Source organism: Ranitomeya imitator, chromosome 5, assembly GCF_032444005.1.
Source record: "Ranitomeya imitator isolate aRanImi1 chromosome 5, aRanImi1.pri, whole genome shotgun sequence".
NCBI lineage: Eukaryota > Metazoa > Chordata > Amphibia > Anura > Dendrobatidae > Ranitomeya > Ranitomeya imitator.
In genome coordinates this window covers 146,694,289-146,715,627 of record NC_091286.1, presented here as the reverse complement: position 1 = coordinate 146,715,627, position 21,339 = coordinate 146,694,289, and the positions used below count along the sequence as shown (strand labels likewise).

Below are 21,339 nucleotides of genomic sequence, written 5' to 3'. Positions count from 1 at the left end.
TGGTAAAAATACACATTTTCATGTCTGTTATACCACTTTGCATTAATTCCTGTAAAGCACCTGAAGGGTTAATAAACTACCTGACAGCAGTTTTCAATATGTTTAGGGGTGCTGTTTTTAAAATGGTATCACGTTTGTGGATTTCCCAATATATGGGACCCCTAAAGTCACTTCAAACATGGATAAGTCCCTAAAAAAATAAATTTTGTAAATTTCTTTGAAAAAATGAAAAATTGCTGCTACATTTTTAAACCTCCTAAAATGCTAACAAAATAAAATAACATTTTACAAATGGCGCTGATGTAAAGCAGACATGTGGGAAATGTTATTTATTAATGGTTTGCTGTTGTATGACTATCTGGATTAAAGGGATAATCATTCAAATTTAGAAAATTGCTAATTTTTTAACATTTTTCTCAAATTTTTGATATTTTTTATAAATAAACACAAAAAATGTTGAACAAAATTTACCATTATCATAAAGTATAATGTGTCACGAAAAAACAGTCTCAAAATCACTGGGATTTGTTGAAGCGTTGCAGAGTTATTACCACATAAAGTGACACTGGTCAGATTTCAAAAATTTGGCTCGGTCACTAAGGGGTTAAAGAAAAAAAAAGTATTATATAATGACGACATGCAGCAAACTGAAAATAAATTGTAGACATGTAGACCCATCAATAGTTGAACGTTAGGCTGCTTTCCCAAAGGAAACCACACTGCAAAAAAAAATCAAAATAAAAAATGCTGCGTTCTTCATGTCAAAACTCAAGCATTTGTAGCAGAAATGTCTGCAGCAAATACTTAACGTGTGAGGATGCCCTAATGTAGCAAATAGTGTGACATAAGGAAGAGGAGAAGCTTGCTGTTTCTCTTCCACAGCCAGCTTTTTCTTAGACTTCAACTTATGAGAAACAAACGAAACAGCAGAGATGGGGGTGGGGGGAGGGTAGGTACTCCTCCCTCTTACATAAGAAGATTTATGGCACACCCCCTTTCAGAATAATGATAAAGTGACCCTCCACCCTGGGACTGAAAAGTGACTACGCATTTCACTGATACAGTCACCATCCATTTGCACTCCACTGGCTTTTCATTTCAGAACAGCCTTCCATTCCTCCTGGTTTCAAAATGGCCTCCTCAGTGGGATGAGGTATGCAGTTATAAGTACGATCCACTCCTTCCCTGCCTTTACAGTGATGTGTAATAAGAAAGCTAGGGAAGCCGAGGTTTACAAACAACTGCGTTTTTCACAAAGTTTGCTACTTCATGGTTTCAGATGTTTTAGCCAGATATGGTTACTGAAGTAAAATTATAGGATTCCATACATTTTTTTTTTTTTTTTTTGTGAATCCGTTTATTAAATTTTCAATATATCCAACAAACAATTGGTAATAACAAAATATGAGTCATATCAAACAGTCAGTAAATTACAAATGGTTAAATGGTAACCACCAACACCATGACCCTTCTTTATAATGAATCAGAAGTCATAAACTCAACCCAAACCCTCCCCCACCCAGGAACCCCAATCTCTGCATGCGCATAGCTGTCAAAGCTAGTTACGGAACTGGTGAGTTGCCGCCTATCCGCTGTAATAAGTACCATTGTGTGTTTTCGAACTGCGCTCTCAGCTTCTCTCTAGTCTCCAAAGGCAGAGATGGGATAACAGTAGACCACGTAGACAAAAATCTGCCTGACATTTTCTCCTTATTAGTCAAAGCATCCATCCATTCCATTTTAAATATGAATTGGATCTTTGTACGAACAAGAGAAAGCGATGGAGTTGCTGGGTTTAACCATTAATGTAGTATGCTCTTCCTGGTCGCCGAGGCCCATATCATGAGTGTAGCTTTGATATATTTGGATAATTTGTGTTGTGCCTCATCAAGGATGTTAAAAATAGCCCATTGAGGGGTGAGCGCAAAACTGACTCCACACAACTTTTGTAGCTCATCATGAACACTACCCCACAACTCCTGAATTTTCGGGCAGCTCCACAGATGGTGATAGATATCCGTGTTGCGGGATTTACATTTAGAACACAAGTAGACTGAGACAGGAGACATCCTAGATTGCAGATAGGGCGTGATGTAGGCTCTATGTAATATTAGTAGAGCCATGTCAGTGTAGCTACTATATGATAGTACTTTTCTTTGCGCTAGTGTAGCGTCAAGAAGATCCTCCACCTTGAGACTTGGGAGGTCTCTCAACCATCTAGCCACTCCCGTAGTTTTCCCTTCCCACGACCATTTTTTGCGTATTACTGAGTAGATGTTACTTATAGACGCCGGTTGTGTTCTTGTATTTCTGATAAATCCATCTAGGTTTGTCCTCCCCTCTCCCGCCCCTCCAATCGGCCGACACTTCTGTGCTAAACTGCGCGCCTGAAGGAAATGGAAAGGATTGTTACTAAATAGTGGAAAGCGTTGCGATGCCGCCTCAAAGGTTAATACCGAAAAATTAAGATCCAGTAGATCGATTGCTTGCCTACAACCCTGAGAGGCCAGACGTCTATAGAAGGATGGTGCGGAGCCTCTTAAGAACCCCGGATTATCCAAGAAAGGCTGATATGGGGACAAACCCGCCCTTAGTTTACAAATCTTTCTACAATGTCTCCACGTCAGTACTGTTTGCCACAAAGTCGGATGATCCTGTATCTCTACCGGAAGAATCTCCCCTTTCAAATGTAACAAAGCCGACAATGAGATATGCGGGTAAAATTGTTGTTCTAGGTCAACGTTGGCGTAGTGAGAGACCCCCTTTATCCAGTCAATGGCATATCTAAAATTAGCTGCTAAATTGTATCTACCCAGGTCAGGAAAATTTATTACACCTTCTGCCCTTGTCGCCTGCAATTTAAAGAGACCTATACGCGTTCTGCCTTCCACCCCCCAAATGAATTTACGAAAATTTGAGTTTAGTATACTAAGGTCTGCCCTAGACAGGAGTAGTGGTAACGTCTGAAAGGCATATAACAATTTAGGGAATACTATCATCTTAATTAGATGACATCTACCTGAGAATGATAACGTGAAATGTTTCCACGAATGGAGGAGACTAATTATGGAGGAGATTAAAGGTTTATAATTTACTCTGTATAAGATGGAGGGGTCCACAGGCAACCTTATCCCCAGGTATTTAATAGATTCCTGGCCCCAGTGAAATGGAAACAAGGGATCGTTCGACCTCCCAGATCTGAAAACCGCCAGAGCCTCAGACTTACTATAATTAACCTTAAAACCAGAGCATTTACCAAATTTCTCCAAGACATTCATGATAGCCGGAATTGCCTGAGTTGGGTTGGCGATAAATAAAAGGATGTCATCAGCAAAGGCCGAGATCTTTATGGATGCAGTTCCCACTCTCACCCCCTCAAATGTCGCCTCGTTCTGTAATGTCCTCAAGAATGGATCTAGTGCCAAATTAAACAAAAGGGGAGACAAAGGGCAACCCTGGCGTGTCCCACGCTGGACTTCAAAGGGCTTAGATAGTGTGTTATTTACTGACATCCTAGACAACGGATTTTTATAGATAGATTTAACTGCCTCACAAAACCATGAGCCAAACCCTCTAAATGATAACAAATCAAATAGGTAGCCCCACGCCACCCTATCAAACGCCTTATCGGCGTCCAGGCTAACCACAATAGATTTCATATATCGTTTCACTCTACAGTAGGATATGGCTCCCAGAGCTGTTCTGATGTTGTATGTGATAGATTTCCCATGTACAAATCCGGTTTGCTGTGGCGAGATCAGATTAGGGATAATTCTTTGTAGTCTGTCAGCCAAAATTTTTGTGAATATTTTGAAATCTGAATTAAGTAACGATATTGGTCTATATCCTTCAACCTGCGAGTGATCTTTGCCTGGCTTTCGAAGAATAATGACAACCGCCTCATTAAACCGGTCAGGAAGGCGGCCATACTTAACTATGCTATTATATAACTCACACAGGTGTGAAGTCAGACTGGTTCCCAGAATTTTATAGTGCTCATTGCTGAATCCATCTGGGCCTGGTGCCTTAGACAATTTCAGTCTAGTTATAACTTGCAAAATCTCCGAGGGCGTTATAGGGGAATTAATGGCCTCCCTTTCGTCTTCTGTGAGTGTTGGTGCCAGGTGGTCTCTAAGAAACTCCCTACAAGCCTCTTCCCCTCCCGACTCCGAGCTGTACAACTCGCTAAAAAATGCTCTGAATTCATCTACTATTTCCTCGTTGTTTGCCAATATGTGACCATCACGTCGTTGGATTTTATGTATTTTCGTCGCTTTTCTGTATGGGCGTGTAAGGGACGCCAACACCCTCCCCGGTTTGTTGCCCCATTTAAAATATTTGTGTTTTTGGTAGTCTAAGTTGAACATGGCCTTCTCGTGTGCCAACGCGTCCGCCTTAGCACTTAAAAATTTTTCTTTTGTCGTTGATGTATTGTTTAGTTTGAAGTCCTTGTATGCCTGGGTTAATGATTTTTGTGTATCCACCATTCGTTTCATCACTTCTTTTTTTTGTGACTAACATAAGAAATAATTTGGCCCCTCAACACGGCCTTAGAGGCCATCCAAAACAGATGAGCGTCTTCGCAATGAGCGCGGTTGTCACCCTTATAGACCTCCCAAGACATCTGCAAATATTTTTTAAAATCATCCGACTGATAGAGGTACGATGGAAAACGCCACTTCCTCTCCTGATGTATTGGGGTTGTTAGACTAGATTTGAACGTTACTGGGGCATGATCCGATATATGGATATTTTGTATGTTTGACTGTGTAATTAGGGGTATTAATGATGAATGCACCAACCAACAATCAATCCTAGCGTGGGAGTCGTGTACGTGAGAGTAGTGGGAGTAGTCCCTATCCAGGGGGTGCTGTATTCTCCACACGTCAACCAGATCGAGGTGGTCTAAGAGCGATTGGATGCCATTCCCACGTTCCTGTCCATGAGCAACACCAGAACCGGATCTATCCATAGTCACGTCTGCTACGTCATTAAAGTCACCGCCCACAAATACCCGAGACGTCTCCCACCCCGCCAAGCTCTCCAACAATCTAGTCTGGAATTGTGCTTCAGGTGTATTAGGGGCATAGATATTAACCAGGCTAAAGTGCATACCCTCGATTATGATTCTAACCAAAAGAAATCTGCCCTGTGGGTCCTCCAGTGTGTCAATTATCTCATATTTAAGATCATTATGTATTAATATGGCTACACCTCGCTGTTTTTTGGAATATGAAGCCTCAGCACAGAGCGTATACTTCCTACTGAACAGAGAAGGGTGGTTATTTTTAATCCAGTGTGTTTCCTGTAGGAAGATGATGTGGAAATGTTGTTTTTGTAAAAAATTTAAAACTTTTTTTCTCTTGATTGGGGTGTTTAACCCGTTCACATTCCATGAGCACCATTCTAAAGCGCGGATTGCGGCATCTTTAAAACTAGATTGATCTGCCATCAACCGATACCTTTGCGAACAACCATGTGACCTGCGTATAAATACTGTGTGTGAGACCCCCACCCATCCCAGCGAGTGAGTGTAAGATCTCCCAGAACCAGAACATTTTGTTTGCGCATGCAGAGATCCCTCCCCCCTCCCATTACCCCACACTTTTTAACTGTAACCAATGTGCTCAACCACAGAGTGAGCACTACATGAAAAATTAACATGCCGCCTAAGGGCAAAAGAGAATTAACATATACGCGACATCACTGAAAAATGACAAATTGTAACAGCTCTGCTCGTTCAGGTTTTGTCAGAGCTAGCAAATGCCAAGGACTCCTCCTGCAGAAATTTCAAGGCCTTCTCTGGATCACTGAAGGACCAATTTTTCCCCCCAATGTCGAAACGCAAAGTTGAAGGATACTGCAAGCCAAAGCGAATATTCTTATCCACCAGGAGTTTGCATGCGGGGTTGAAGGCTTTACGTCTGGCAGCCAAGGCGGCCGAATAATCCTGGAACAGGAGTAGTTTGTGATTCTCATATAATAGGGAACATTGTTTCCTGAAAGCTGCTAAAATGCGAACTTTGTCCTGAAAATCCAATACTTTAAAGATGACTGGTCTTGGTCTGTCACCACCCCCTCCCCTCGGAGGTCCCAACCTATGTGCTCTCTCAATGGCTATCGCACCTGACGTTGGTAAAACCCCAAGAGATTTTGGCAGCCATATTGATGTTATTTTGACCAATTCCGAGGGGGGGAAAGATTCTGGAAGGCCTATAAGGGTACCGTCACACTATACGATTTACCTACGATCACGACCAGCGATATGACCTGGCCGTGATCGTAGGTAAATCGTAGTGTGGTCGCTGGGGAGCTGTCACACAGACCGCTCTCCAGCGACCAAGATGCCGAGGTCCCTGGGTAACCAGGGTAAACATCGGGTAACTAAGCGCAGGACCGCGCTTAGTTACCCGATGTTTACCCTGGTTACAAGCGTTAAACTAAAAAAAAACAAACAGCACATACTTACATTCTGGTGTCCGTCAGGTCCCTTGCAGTCTCTGCTTCCCGTACTCACTGACTGCCGGCCGTAAAGTGAAAGTGAAAGCACAGCCGCTGTGCTCTGCTTTCACTTTACGGCCGGCAGTCACAGTGCTGGAAGCAGACTGCAAGGGACCTGACGGACACCAGAATGTAAGTATGTGCTGTTTGTTTTTTTTTAGTTTAACGCTTGTAACCAGGGTAAACATCGGGTAACTAAGCGCGGTCCTGCGCTTAGTTACCCGATGTTTACCCTGGTTACAAGCGAACGCATCGCTAGATCGCTAGATCGGTGTCACACACACCGATCTAGCGATGACAGCGGGAGATCCAGCGATGAAAGAAAGTTCTAAACGATCTGCTACGACGTACGATTCTCAGCAGGATCCCTGATCGCTGCTGCGTGTCAGACACAGCGATATCGTAACGATATCGCTGGAACGTCACGAATCGTACCGTCGTAGCGATCGAAATGTTATAGTGTGACGGTACCCTTAGTCTCAAGTTATTGCGTCGAGATCTATTTTCAAGGTCATCCACCTTATCCATAAGGTCTGAGATGTCCTTCTCCTTGCCGTCCAGTTTGTCTTTAAGGGTTTTAGCAGTGTCCTCTAGATCTGAGATCCTTTGTTCAGCTTCTGCTATTCGCGCACCCTGGGTATTGACTTGTGAGACAATTGTGTCTAATGAGGTTTGAAAGGCTGCTAGTCTGTTATCAATCTCAGGCATCAATCTTTCTATGATAGCATTTGCAATGGACTGTGGGTTCTGGGCCTCAACTTCAACGATTTGTGACGTAGGAGATGTGCCTGCCTGGATACGTGTGGAGCTCCTGCCAGGTTTAGAGTTTTTACCCACAAATTTATCCATGATGAAGTAGGTGCCTGAGGTTTAAGGGCAATTGTCAGTGATATCGCTAGATGTGCTTATTACATTTTAAGATAAATTGAAAAGTCTGATAAACTGCAGCAGTCCTGCTGCCAAACTCCACTCTATTTGAGCCTTCTTCTCTGCGATTCACAGATTCTGTGCTAGAGGGGGTCACAGTGTCCTCCTGTAAGTGAGCGGTAGCCCGAATCAATATGGGTCAATGTTTGAGGCTTAATAATCCACCCGGCATGGACCTAACAAGGCCCTGTGCCCTTGCCTGAGAGGTGGCTCCCGACCGTCCCTGCACCCGCTCCTCTCTCCCCAGTTACTTCCACCTTCACTGATAATCGGGGCCAGAAACGCCGCTTTCCCTCTCCTGTGATGCTGTTTTCACTCCTCCAGCTGCAGCTGCAAGTCGGCTCCCTCTCCTGAACTTAATCGCTGATGCGATCTAGTGCAGCCGGCAGTGTGATGTCTGGCGCGCTTTTGGTAAGATGGCGCCTGGCTCCTTGCCGCCTCCTCGCCCACGCTGTCTCCTACCTACTGCTCCTGCAGCACCTGCGTGCCGGGGACACCGCGGATCTTCGCCGAGCTTCTCACCTTCACTCCGCAGCCGTCTGGTGAGTCCGCTCGGCTCAGCTGAGCTGTCAGATGTAGCATTCGGCTCACTCTTCCCCAGCCGTTTCTTCTCCCGCCACTAGCCTCCAGCCGTGGGGGATGTGCGCTGCGGTGTTTGCGGCACTATCTGCGCCTTGAGAGTCCGGGGTAACCGGAGAGCTGGTCCACGACTGCCGACCCTTGTCCAGTCCTTATCCCGACCTTTGGGGGTTTTAAAAGGGAGATATCTCGGTCCCTTATCCCCTTCGGATCAGGAGCTCTTTTAAGATGCGGCCATCTTCAGGCTCCGCCTCCCGGAACTCTCCATACATTTTTAAACATTTATTGAACCTCCTTCTTTGAAGTACTTGACTATGCGTTAAATAGTTCATTTAGTGCCAATCTTACGAGCAGCAATGTCCTTGCCTGGAAAGCCCCATTGATGCAAAGCAATGATGACTGCACATGTTTCCTTGGAGACAACCATTGTTGAAAGAAGAAGACAATTATTCCAAGTGCCAGCTCCCTTTCAAAGAAAGGAGCCTGCTGTAATTCAATCAGCATGACACAGTGGTATCTGCTGCCTTGTCCTCGTTAACACTTTCCCCTGAGCTAATGAAATCACTGAAATGATGAAAGCAGGTCATTTTTTGGAAGGCTGAAATTTAGTAGAAATTATTTATTTTATTAAATTAATTTTCATATAAGGGAATAAATATGGAATTTTTTTCCACTTTATCTGATCACTCTTCATAATAATCTAGAGTTAATGCAAATAACTATAAAACCTGAAATGGAAAACAAATTTTGCGCCTGTCTCAAAATAACTCTATATATAAGACAGTCATAGTCCCATTTCAGTTCCAGAGTGGAGAATTTTCTTAACTCCATTTCAGAAAGAGCCTAAAATTGAGAATCAGCATAGGCCAGGAAGAACCTCACGTTAAGTTTCAGCAAAACCCAGAAAGAGCATAATGCTGGCATAAAAGTGAAGATTGTGGTGCTGAAACACTGACCCAAAACACTTAAAGCAGATTGTATGTACGGGCTGGAAGTTGTGAGGTGAGACAGTGTGCCTGAATAGCAAGCATTACCTTGGGCACCATACAGTAGTGTTCTCATTTCATACATTCATGTTATACACACGGGATATGACGTAAATGTATGGTAGATATTGATCCTACTAATTTATCTAGAGAATGAGGCAATATACACAGCTGTCAATAGGGATGTGGTCAGAAACCTGCATGTACAGTGCCTACAAGTAGTATTCAACCCCCTGCAGATTTAGCAGGTTTACACATTTGGAATTAACTTGGCATTGTGACATTTGGACTGTAGATCAGCCTGGAAGTGTGAAATGCACTGCAGCAAAAAAGAATGTTCTTTCTTTGTTTATTTTTTTTTTAAATTGTGAAAAGTCTTTTCAGAGGGTCATTTATTATTCAAACCCTCAACCCACCAGAATTCTGTTTGGTTCCCCTAAAGTATTAAGAAGTAGTTCAGGCACAAAGAACAACGAGCTTCACATGTTTGGATTAATTATCTCTTTTTCCAGCCTTTTCTGACTATTTAAGACCCTCCCCAAACTTGTGAACAGCACTCATACATGGTCAACATGGGAAAGACAAAGGAGCATTCCAAGGCCATCAGAGACAAGATCGTGGAGGGTCACAAGGCTGGCAAGGGGTACAAAACCCTTTCCAAGGAGTTGGGCCTACCTGTCTCCACTGTTGGGAGCATCATCCGGAAGTGGAAGGCTTATGGAACTACTGTTAGCCTTCCACGGCCTGGACAGCCTTTGAAAGTTTCCTCCCATGCCGAGGCCAGGCTTGTCCGAAGAGTCAAGGCTAACCGAAGGACAACAAGGAAGGAGCTCCGGGAAGATCTAATGGCAGTGGGGACATTGGTTTCAGTCAATACCATAAGTAACGTACTCCACCGCAATGGCCTCCGTTCCAGACGAGCCCGTAAGATACCTTTACTTTCAAAGCGTCATGTCAAGGCTCGTCTACAGTTTGCTCATGATCACTTGGAGGACTCTGAGACTGACTGGTTCAAGGTTCTCTGGTCTGATGAGACCAACATCGAGATCTTTGGTGCCAACCACACACGTGACGTTTGGAGACTGGATGGCACTGCATACGACCCCAAGAATACCATCCCTACAGTCAATTATGGTGGTGGCAGCATCATGCTGTGGGGCTGTTTCTCAGCCAAGGGGCCTGGCCATCTGGTCCGCATCCATGGGAAGATGGATAGCACGGCCTACCTGGAGATTTTGGCCAAGAATCTCCGCTCCTCCATCAAGGATCTTAAGATGGGTCGTCATTTCATCTTCCAACAAGACAACGACCCAAAGCACACAGCCAAGAAAACCAAGGCTTGGTTCAAGAGGCAAAAAATCAAGGTGTTGCAGTGGCCTAGTCAGTCTCCTGACCTTAACCCAATTGAAAACTTGTGGAAGGAGCTCAAGATTAAAGTCCACATGAGACACCCAAAGAACCTAGATAACTTGGAGAAGATCTGCATGGAGGAGTGGGCCAAGATAACTCCAGAGACCTTTGCCGGCCTGATCAGGTCTTATAAAAGATGATTATTAGCTGTAATTGCAAACAAAGGTTATTCCACAAAATATTAAACCTAGGGGTTGAATAATAATTGACCCACACTTTTATGTTTAAAATTTATAAAAATTTAACTGAGCAACAAAACTTTTTGGTTTGTAAGATTTATGCATCTGTTAATAAATCCTGCTCTTGTTTGAAGTTTGAAGGCTCTAACTTATTTGCATCTTATTAAACCTGCTAAATCTGCAGGGGGTTGAATACTACTTGTAGGCACTGTATATGGGTATTCTGAAGATCTCTCTACTGATGGCAGAGAACATCAGGGCTCTTGTTATGATCCGGTGACCTTGGAGCTGCATGAGAACTTTCACTGGAGAAGGTGGCCATTGTACTGACCGCAATCCTGAACTTAACACCTCAACTAGAAGTAGCCTTGGAGTGTACCTAACACACCTAGACACCTCGTCACAGCCGGAGGACTAATTACCCCTAAAGATGGAAATAGGAATACTATCTTGCCTCAGAGAAAATCCCCAAAGAGGATAGACAGCCCCCAACAAATATTGGCGGTGAGTCGGAGAGGAAAAAAACATACACAGGCAGAAAACAGGATTTAGCACAGGAGGCCACACTAGCTAGATAGGACAGGATAGGACAGAGTTCTGTGCGGTCAGTAAAAAACCCTTCAAAAACATCCACAGCAGAAATTACAAAAACTTCCTACATCTAACTAATAGATGTAGGAGCGTAAATCTGCAACTCCAGTGAATCTTGCAATCAGAGCAGGAATAAAACTGAAACAAGCACACAGTAGTGTGCCACAGATACAAAAAAACAAACACTTATCTTTGCTGAATTTGGCAGCAGGCAGGAGAAGCCAGAAAGTGATCCAACACTTCACAAGGAACATTGACAACTGGCAAGGGCTAATGAATCCTGCACACCTAAATATCCCAGTCAGAATTGTAATCAGCAGATACACCTGGCCAGGACTGCGACTCAGAGACAACTGCATTCCCACCTACAACCACTGGAGGGAACCCAAGAGCAGAATTCACAACAGTACCCCCCCCCCCTTGAGGAGGGGTCACCGAACCCTCACCAGGGCCCCCAGGACGATCAGGACGAGCCAGATGAAAGGCACGGACCAAATCAGCAGCATGGACATCAGAGGCAAAAACCCAAGAATTATCCTCCTGGCCATAACCCTTCCATTTGACCAGGTACTGAAGCTTCCGCCTCGAAAAACGGGAATCCAAAATCTTCTCAACAACAAATTCCAACTCCCCATCAACCAACACAGGGGCCGGAGGATCAACAGAGGGAACAACAGGCTCCACATATTTCCGCAGCAAAGATCTATGGAAGACATTATGGATAGCAAAAGAGGCCGGAAGCGCCAGTCGAAAAGACACCGGATTAATAATCTCAGAAATCCTATAAGGACCAAAAACCGAGGCTTAAACTTAGGAGACGAAACCTTCATAGGAACATGACGGGAGGACAACCAGACCAGATCCCCAACCCAAAGCCGGGAACCAACACACCGACGACGATTAGCAAAACGTTGAGCCTCCTCTTGAGACAACACCAACTTGTCCACCACATGAGCCCAAATCTGCTGTAACCTATCCACCACAGAATCCACACCAGGACAGTCAGAAGGCTCAACCTGCCCAGAAGAAAAACGAGGATGAAAACCAAAATTACAAAAGAAAGGCGAAACCAAGGTAGCAGAACTAGCCCGATTATTAAGGGCAAACTCGGCCAATGGCAAGAAAGCCACCCAATCATCCTGATCAGCAGACACAAAGCATCTCAAATAAGTCTCCAAAGTCTGATTAGTGCGCTCGGTCTGTCCATTTGTCTGAGGATGAAATGCAGAAGAAAAAGACAAATCAATGCCCTGCCTAGCACAAAAGGCCCGCCAAAACCTAGAAACAAACTGGGAACCTCTGTCGGACACAATATTCTCCGGAATACCATGCAAACGAACCACATGCTGAAAAAACAACGGAACCAAATCTGAAGAGGAAGGCAATTTAGGCAAGGGCACTAAATGAACCAAGGGCACAAACAACCCAGATAACAGACATTTCTGGGAGACCGGAAGATCAGAAATAAAATCCATCGAAATATGCGTCCAGGGCCTCTCATGGATGGGCAATGGCAAAAGCAACCCACTAGCATGGGAACAACAAGGCTTAGCCCGCGCATAAGTCCCACAGGACTGCACAAAAGAACGCACATCACGTGACAATGAAGGCCACCAAAAAGACCTACCAACCAAATCTCTGGTACCAAAAATGCCAGGATGACAAGCCAACACGGAACAGTGAACCTCAGAAATCACTCTACTAGTCCATCTGTCAGGAACAAACAATTTACCCACAGGACAGCGGTCAGGTTTATCAGCTTGAAATTCCTGAAGAACCCGTCGTAAATCAGGGGAAATGGCAGAAAGGACCACCCCCTCTTTCAGAATACCGACCAGCTCCAAGACCTCAGGAGAATCAGGCAAAAAACTCCTAGAGAGGGCATCAGCCTTAATATTCTTAGAACCCGGAAGGTACAAGACCACGAAATCAAAACGGGAAAAAAACAAGGACCATCGAGCCTGTCTAGGATTCAGCCGTCTAGCAGACTCGAGGTAAATCAAATTCTTATGATCGGTCAAGACCACAATACGGTGCTTAGCTCCATCAAGTCAATGTCGCCACTCCTCAAACACCCACTTCATAGCCAACAACTCCCAATTGCCGACATCATAATTGCGCTCAGCAGGCGAAAAGTTACGGGAAAAGAAGGCACACGGTTTCATTAAGGAACCAACAGAATCCCTCTGAGATAAAACGGCCCCTGCCCCAATCTCAGAAGCGTCAACCTCAACCTGAAACGGAAGAGAAACATCCGGTTGGCGCAACACAGGAGCAGAAGTAAATCGACGTTTAAGCTCCTGAAAGGCAGAGACAGCCGTAGAGGACCAATTTGCCACATCAGCGCCTTTCTTCGTCAAATCGGTCAAGGGTTTAACCACGCTAGAAAAATTAGCAATGAAACGGCGATAAAAATTTGCAAAACCCAAAAATTTCTGAAGGCTCTTCACGGATGTGGGCTGAATCCAATCATGAATGGCCTGAACCTTAACAGGATCCATCTCTATAGACGAGGGAGAAAAAATGAAGCCCAAAAAAGAGACTTTCTGCACCCCAAAGAGACACTTAGACCCCTTCACAAACAGGGCATTGTCACGAAGGATCTGAAATACCATCCTGACCTGTTGCACATGAGACTCCTAATCATCGGGAAAAATCAAAATATCGTCGAAATATACAATCAAGAATTTATCAAGATAAGTCCGGAAAATATCATGCATAAAGGACTGAAAAACAGATGGAGCATTAGAGAGTCCGAATGGCATCACAAGGTATTCAAAATGGCCTTCGGGCGTGTTAAACGCAGTTTTCCATTCATCACCCTGCTTAATACGAACAAGATTATATGCCCCATCGAAGGTCAATCTTCGTAAACCAACTAGCTCCCTTAATCCTAGCAAACAAATCGGAAAGCACAGGTAAAGGGTATTGAAACTTGACCGTGATTTTATTCAAGAGGCGACAATCTATACAGGGTCTCAAGGAACCATCTTTTTTAGCAACAAAAAAGAACCCCGCTCCCAACGGTGAAGAAGATGGTCGAATATGCCCTTTCTCCAAAGACTCCTTAATATAGCTCCGCATGGCGGTATGTTCAGGCACAGATAGGTTGAAAGGTCGACCCTTAGGAAACTTACAGCCTGGAAGCAAGTCAATAGCACAATCACAGTCCCTGTGCGGTGGAAGGAAACTGGACTTGAGCTCATCGAATACATCCTGAAAATCAGACAAAAACTCTGGAATCTCAGAAGGTGAAGAAGAGGAGACTGACATCAAAAGAACATCATTATGAACCCCATGACAACCCCAACTAGTCACAGACATGGACTTCCAGTCCAACACAGGATTATGTACCTGCAACCACGGAAAACCCAGCACGACAACATCATGCAAGTTATGCAACACCAGAAATCGACAATCTTCCTGATGGGCTGGCGCCATGCGCATGGTTACCTGTGTCCAAAACTGGGGCTTATTTTTAGCCAAGGGTGTAGCATCAATGCCCCTTAAAGGAATAGGGTTCTGCAAAGGCTGCAAGAGAAAACCACAACGCTTGGCAAACTCAAAATCCATTAAATTCAAGGCGGCGCCTGAATCCACAAACACCATGACAGAAAATGATGACAATGAGCAGATCAAGGACACAGATAACAAAAATTTAGGTTGCACAGTACTGATGGTAATTGAACTGGCGATCCTCTTTGTCCGCTTAGGGCAGACAGAAATGACATGAGAAGGAGGAAGGAGACAGCAATTTCCGAAACGCGTAGGTTAGGTGACCCTCACAGCGCTCCGTACCTCACTCCCGGGCTTCGCTCACGATCACGTGACTAGCTACGTCACGTAGGTCCTGCACTGTATCCGGACTTACCGCTTTCACTTCACGCGGCGTCCGGCACCACAGAACTCCGTCCCAGCCCGGAGGTTAGTTTTGGGTGGCTGCTACCGGCCGGGGCAGCCACCAATTTGGATCTGTACCACGCACTGTCCTTACCTGAAACTCTCTGGAACTACAGCGGCAGCATCGCGACTCTTTTCTTCATCGAGAGATGTGTGACTCGTGACAGGAGGTAGGAAACATCTATGTATACTTACCTACCCCTGGTGTTATTATAGACTTCTGTGGACATACTTAGAAGCTGCTAAATTTCGTTTATTTATTACCGATCTGGACTCTATTCTTTTATTTAGTAGCAGCTTTTTCTTTTCTTTTTTGGCTAAATATCTAGCGCGCACCTATATGTACTTAGATACATATTTTTATTAGATTATATATTTGTTACCGACTTGGTGTGGAGGTCGGTTAGGTAACGCAGCAGGGATTATTAGCTTTTTAACACTTTCGCGCCACCATCAGTATACATTTTAGTAGTTTCTTACAATGCTCTGCTGGAATTTTAGACCATTCTTCTTTGGCAAACTGCTCCAGGTCCCTGATATTTGAAGGGTGCCTTCTCCAAACTGCCATTTTTAGATCTCTCCACAGGTGTTCTATGGGATTCAGGTCTGGACTCATTGCTGGCCACCTTAGAAGTCTCCAGTGCTTTCTCTCAAACCATTTTCTAGTGCTTTTTGAAGTGTGTTTTGGGTCATTGTCCTGCTGGAAGACCCATTACCTCTAGGGAGACCCAGCTTTCTCACATTGGGCCCTACGATATTCTGCAAAATTTGTTGGTAGTCTTCAGACTTCATAATGCCATGCACACGGTCAAGCAGTCCAGTGCCAGAGGCAGCAAAGCAACCCCAAAACATCAGGGAACCTCCGCCATGTTTGACTATAGGGACCGTGTTCTTTTCTTTGAATGCCTTTTTTTTTCTCCTGTAAACTCTATGTTGATGCCTTTGCCCAAAAAGCTCTACTTTTGTCTCATCTGACCAGAGAACATTCTTCCAAAACATTTTAGACTTTTTCAGGTAAGTTTTGGCAAGCTCCAGCCTGGCTTTTTTATGTCTCAGAGTAAGAAGTGGGGTCTTCTTGGGTCTCCTACCATACAGTCCGTTTTCATTCAGACGCCGACGGATAGTACGGTTTGACACTGTTGTACCCTCGGACTGCAGGGCAGCTTGAACTTGGATGTTAGTTGAGGTTCTTTATCCAACATCCGCATAATCTTGTATTGAAATCTCTTGTCAATTTTTCTTTTCCGTCCACATCTAGGGAGGTTAGCCACAGTGCCATGGGCTTTAAACTTCTTGATGACACTGCGCACGGTAGACACAGGAACATTCAGGTCTTTGGAGATGGACTTGTAGCCTTGAGGTTGCTCATGCTTCCTCACAATTTGGTTTCTCAAGTCCTAAGACAGTTCTTTGGTCTTCTTTCTGTTCTCCATTATCAATGTGGTACACACAGGACACAGGACAGAGGTTTATTCAACTTTAATCCATGTCAACTGGCTGCAAGTGTGATTAAGTTATTGCCAACACCTGCTAGGTGCCACAGGTAAGTTATAGGTGCTGTTAATTATACAAATTAGAGAAGCATCACATGATTTTTCGAGCAGTGCCAATACTTTTGTCCACCCCTTTTTTTATGTTTGGTGTGGAATTATATCCAATTTGGCTTTAGGACAATTCTTTTTGTGTTTTTTAATTTAAGACAAATTAAATGAAGATAATAACAAATAATTTGTGTTTGCAATCATTTTCAGGAAGAAACTGAGTATTATCTTACAGAATTGCAGGGGTGTCAATACTTTTGGCCACAACTGTAATTAGTTATATAAGATATATAAAATATATCAAGTGTGTGACAAAAAACAAGTGGCGACCACTCAGTGAAAAGTGAAACCAAGGCCAAAGCACAAATTAAAAGGAGAAATACCAGACAAGAATCAGTATAATATTAATTTTTATTTATTATAGAATTTATTATAGAATGCTGTAGATAAGCCCTGAAAGGCAGTGGCTGTATCTTATATCGGCCAAAACAGCTGACAGGTTCCCGTTAATAGGTGTAAAACTCTGCACTCTCCTATGTTATATATTTCTCCAGCGGACTGAGCACCGATTTCATTTTTTTGCGCACAATCTTCTTCTTTATTTACAGCCAGATCACTAAGGCTATGTACACAAGTTGCATTTTTCCCTGCAGGCAAAACCTGCTCTCTTGGCAGTAAAGAAGCTGCTTAGAAAAATCAGTTTTTGCTGCTTTTTTTCTTGCGCTTTGTTGTCTCTTGTGCATGTTGCACCAAAAACGCAACAAGAACTGATACCTGTGTTTTTTTCTGCATTTTTGTACTTACCCATTGTTTCCTATGGGTAGAAAAACACTGCAAACAGGCAGAAAAACGATGAAGGAAGCGACATGGGGAAGTTTGCAAAAACGCAGCAGTTTTCCAAATTAGTCAGGAAAATGAAACCAATGTGTGTGTGCATGAGCTTTCTGAAATCTCCGACTTTGCTAATTCTGTAAAATACTGCTTAAAATTTACCAAAAAAATGCAACAAAAACACAACATGTGAACATAGCCTAAGGGTATGTTCACACGTTCCTGATTTCCATCCTTTTTTTTTCAGGACTGTTTTTTAAAAAACTGCAGCTCTTGGCAGAAAACGCAGGTCCTTTTTTTTGGTCCTTTTTTTGTCCTCTTTTGATGCGTTTTTTGATGCGTTTTTTGATGCGTTTTTTGATGCGTTTTTTGATCCTTTTTTTATGCAGTTTTCTATGCAGAGTCTGTGTGTTTTCTAGGAAGTTTTTTAGGGTTAAAATGGCTGAAAATACCCTAACCCTACCCCTAACCCTACCCCTAACCCTACCCCTACCCCTAACCCTATTCTAACCTTAGTGGGAAAAAAAAAAAATTCTTAATTTTTTTTTATTGTCCCTACCTATGGGGGTGACAAAGGATGGGGGTGTCATTTACTATTTTTTTTTATTTTGATCACTGAGATATAATCTATCTCAGTGATCAAAATGCACTTTGGAACGAATCTGCCGGCCGGCAGATTCGGCGGGCGCACTGCGCATGCTCCCGCCATTTTGCAAGATGGCGGCGCCCAAGGAGAAGACGGCCGGACGGACACCGGGACGCCGGGTAAGTATAAGGGGGGGAGATTAGGGCACGGGGGGGGGCATCGGAGCACTGGGGGGGGGCATCGGAGCACGGGGCGGTGGGATTGGAGCACGGGGGAGCGGGATCGGAGCACGGGGGGGCAGCCACACTCCGCCCACGCACTTCCGCCCGCTTCCCCGCACTTCCTGCTGCAGCGGTTCTGCACCACAAACCGCAGTAAAACCCGCAGATATTTTTTTCATCTGCGGGTTTTACTGCGGGTTTGACCTCACAATGGAGGTCAATGGGTGCAGAACCGCTGCGGCTCCGAAAAAAGAAGTGACATGGTACTTCTTTTTTCCCGCAGCTATTCAGCGCGGCTTTTTTTTTTATTTTCCGCATTGTGGGCACAGCAGTTCCTGTTTTCCATAGGGTACAATGTAATGTACCCTGCATGGAAAACAGCTGCGGACCCGCAGCGGGAAAATCGCGGCAATTCCGCATGAAAAAAAGGATCGTGTGAACATGGCCTAAAAGTGGTTTTCTGTAATGTAGATTGGCTAAATATTTTGAACATTATTGAATCCATATCACCCTAATTAAACTATTCAACCCCCTGAGACAACACATACCCTACTGGTTGTGACGCAGCCTTTTTTCCTAATGTTCCTGACCTCAATACTAGGTTTAATAACTTTCCCCACTTTTTCCACTCGTCCCTCACACTACCTACCTGAGTTCATGATCCGATTCTCTGACAGTATACCAACTTTTATGACATAAACCTCAGATCCACACACACCACCAGAAGCTGGAGTGACTCTGCATAGATGGTAAATTCTGAGGATTTTAAGCACTTCCTAATGTGTGAGTAGGTAAACTACTTGAACACCAATGTAAAACACCAAATGATCACATCAGTCTTTATTTAAAAAAAAAAAAAAAAAAAGATCTAAAGCAATGTGGAGAAAACTGAATTTATCTCACATAAAAAACACTAAAGTCCTAAACTCCCTTTCATGTTCTAATTTTTCATTTTGTTAATGGATGTACCGTAACATACTTTTATTGGGAACTCCATAAATGGCTCAAAATCTTGAAAATGATGGATATGTCCCCCCCCCCCCCCCCGAGCATAGACAATATGCGCAAAGCACAAGTTATCAATTCAATTTTGAGTAGTCATCACAAGGAGGAAATTCCTCCACAACCCTCAGTTTCCCCAAATAAAGGTTTGAAAAGTTTTAAAGCACCAATCCAGCATTCAGTTTTTATTTTAGAGCTGGAGTGGTGTCGCTAAGAAATCTAAGGCTATGTTCACACGTTGCGTCTTTGCTGCATTTTTTTTTGTGTGCAAATTTTAAGCTGTATAAGCGGGAGCTCTAGAAATGAATGAAGGAATTAAAGGTACCTTCACACATAACGATATTGTTAACGATATCGTTGCTATTTGTGACGTAGCAACGATATCGTTAATGAAATCGTTATGTGTGACAGCGACCAACGATCAGGCCCCTGCTGGGAGATCGTTGGTCGCTGAATAAAGTCCAGAACTTTATTTCGTCGCTGGACTCCCTGGAGACATCGCTGGATCGGCGTGTGTGACACCGATCCAGCGATGTCTTCACTGGTAACCAGGGTAAACATCGGGTAACTAAGCGCAGGGCCGCGCTTAGTAACCCGATGTTTACCCTGGTTACCATGCTAAAAGTAAAAAAAAACAAACAGTACATACTTACCTACAGCCGTCTGTCCTCCAGCGCTGTGCTCTGCACTCCTCCTGTACTGGCTGTGAGCCGGAAAGCAGAGCGGTGACGTCACCGCTCTGCTTTCCGGCTCCCAGACAGTACAGGAGGAGAGCAGAGCGCAGCACTGGAGGACAGACGGCTGTAGGTAAGTATGTACTGTTTGTTTTTTTTACTTTTAGGATGGTAACCAGGGTAAACATTGGGTTACTAAGCGCGGCCCTGCGCTTAGTTACCCGATGTTTACCCTGGTTACCGGCATCGTTGGTCGCTGGAGAGCGGTCTGTGTGACAGCTCTCCAGCGACCAAACAGCGACGCTGCAGCGATTCGGATCGTTGTCGGTATCGCTGCAGCGTCGCTAAATGTGAAGGGGCCTTAAGACTGCAGAGGATCTTGGTGCAACTCTTCTTAACTCATGGTCACCACTGCCTCTAATGATTAGCATAGTGTTCCCATTGGGAAAATCTAAGATAACTATCTGGCATACTACAGAAAGAGTTTAGTCATTTCTCGCTATTACACAGAAATGGTTTGGTTCATGAAGACTACTTATTTCCTGGCAGGAATCCAGATACTAATAAAATGTCCGTAACAAGCAACGTAATCAAACATGACATGTGAATACGAATCCCATTTACTTCTAATGTTTGCAATAAAGAGTTAATTTAAAGCATTACCTTGTTGTAAAGTCTGGCAGCCAGCCCACGCTGTAGTACCCTCTCCCGAAAATTCACAGCTTTCAAAAAGAATATCAAGTTGCTGATCTTATCTGAACCAATTGCCAAGATACTGAAGGAAAAAACCCACAATTAGTTAAATATAAAACAAAAACAGAAGGCTAGATCAAAAATATAGGTATGTATATAATTAATGTATAGAATGTCACTACTCGCAGCAGGTACATTCTCTGAAACATTAGGTACATGTGTACTATTATATTTCTAAATACGTATTTCTCATTTCATGAATACAGTATAAATGCACTCAGAAATAAACGTAATACACAAATTACTAGGCATAAACACAGTAATAAGAGACACATTAAGGCCTCCGTCATTGGGTTTCACTTACAAATACAGTTGATGGAAAAAAAATGGATTACAATAGGCACGTGTAATTGAGGTATTAAAGGGGTTATCCAGGACTATTTGTTTCCCTATGGGCCTAAAAACTAACAGGCAGGTAATTGCTAACTACCTGTTGTTCTGCCCCGCGCTGCCACAGAGTGGCCATGGACCAATCCTGCCGGCGATTCAGCTGCTCAACGTCAACAAAGCAGCTCTTCTTCTGGGTTGCTCTGTTGATGGTGTGTGACTGCCAACTTCATGCTGATTGACAGCCAGCTCACACCCCAATCAGCATGACGCCAGCAGTTACACCCTGTCAACAGGACAGAGCAGAAGAGAAGTTGCTGCTCTGTTGACG

The 21,339-nt window shown here is 43.9% G+C and overlaps 1 protein-coding gene across 1 annotated transcript in view; it reads right to left on the bottom strand.

Annotated features, from left to right (window-relative positions):
• The window catches only part of ACOXL (acyl-CoA oxidase like), a 786,620-nt gene that overhangs the window by 171,676 nt on the left and 593,605 nt on the right, over window positions 1-21,339 (bottom strand). The window contains exon 15 of the mRNA XM_069769203.1: window positions 20,592-20,703. Within this exon, the coding sequence (XP_069625304.1) occupies window positions 20,592-20,703 (112 nt within the window). The remainder of the gene's footprint in view (window positions 1-20,591; window positions 20,704-21,339) is intronic.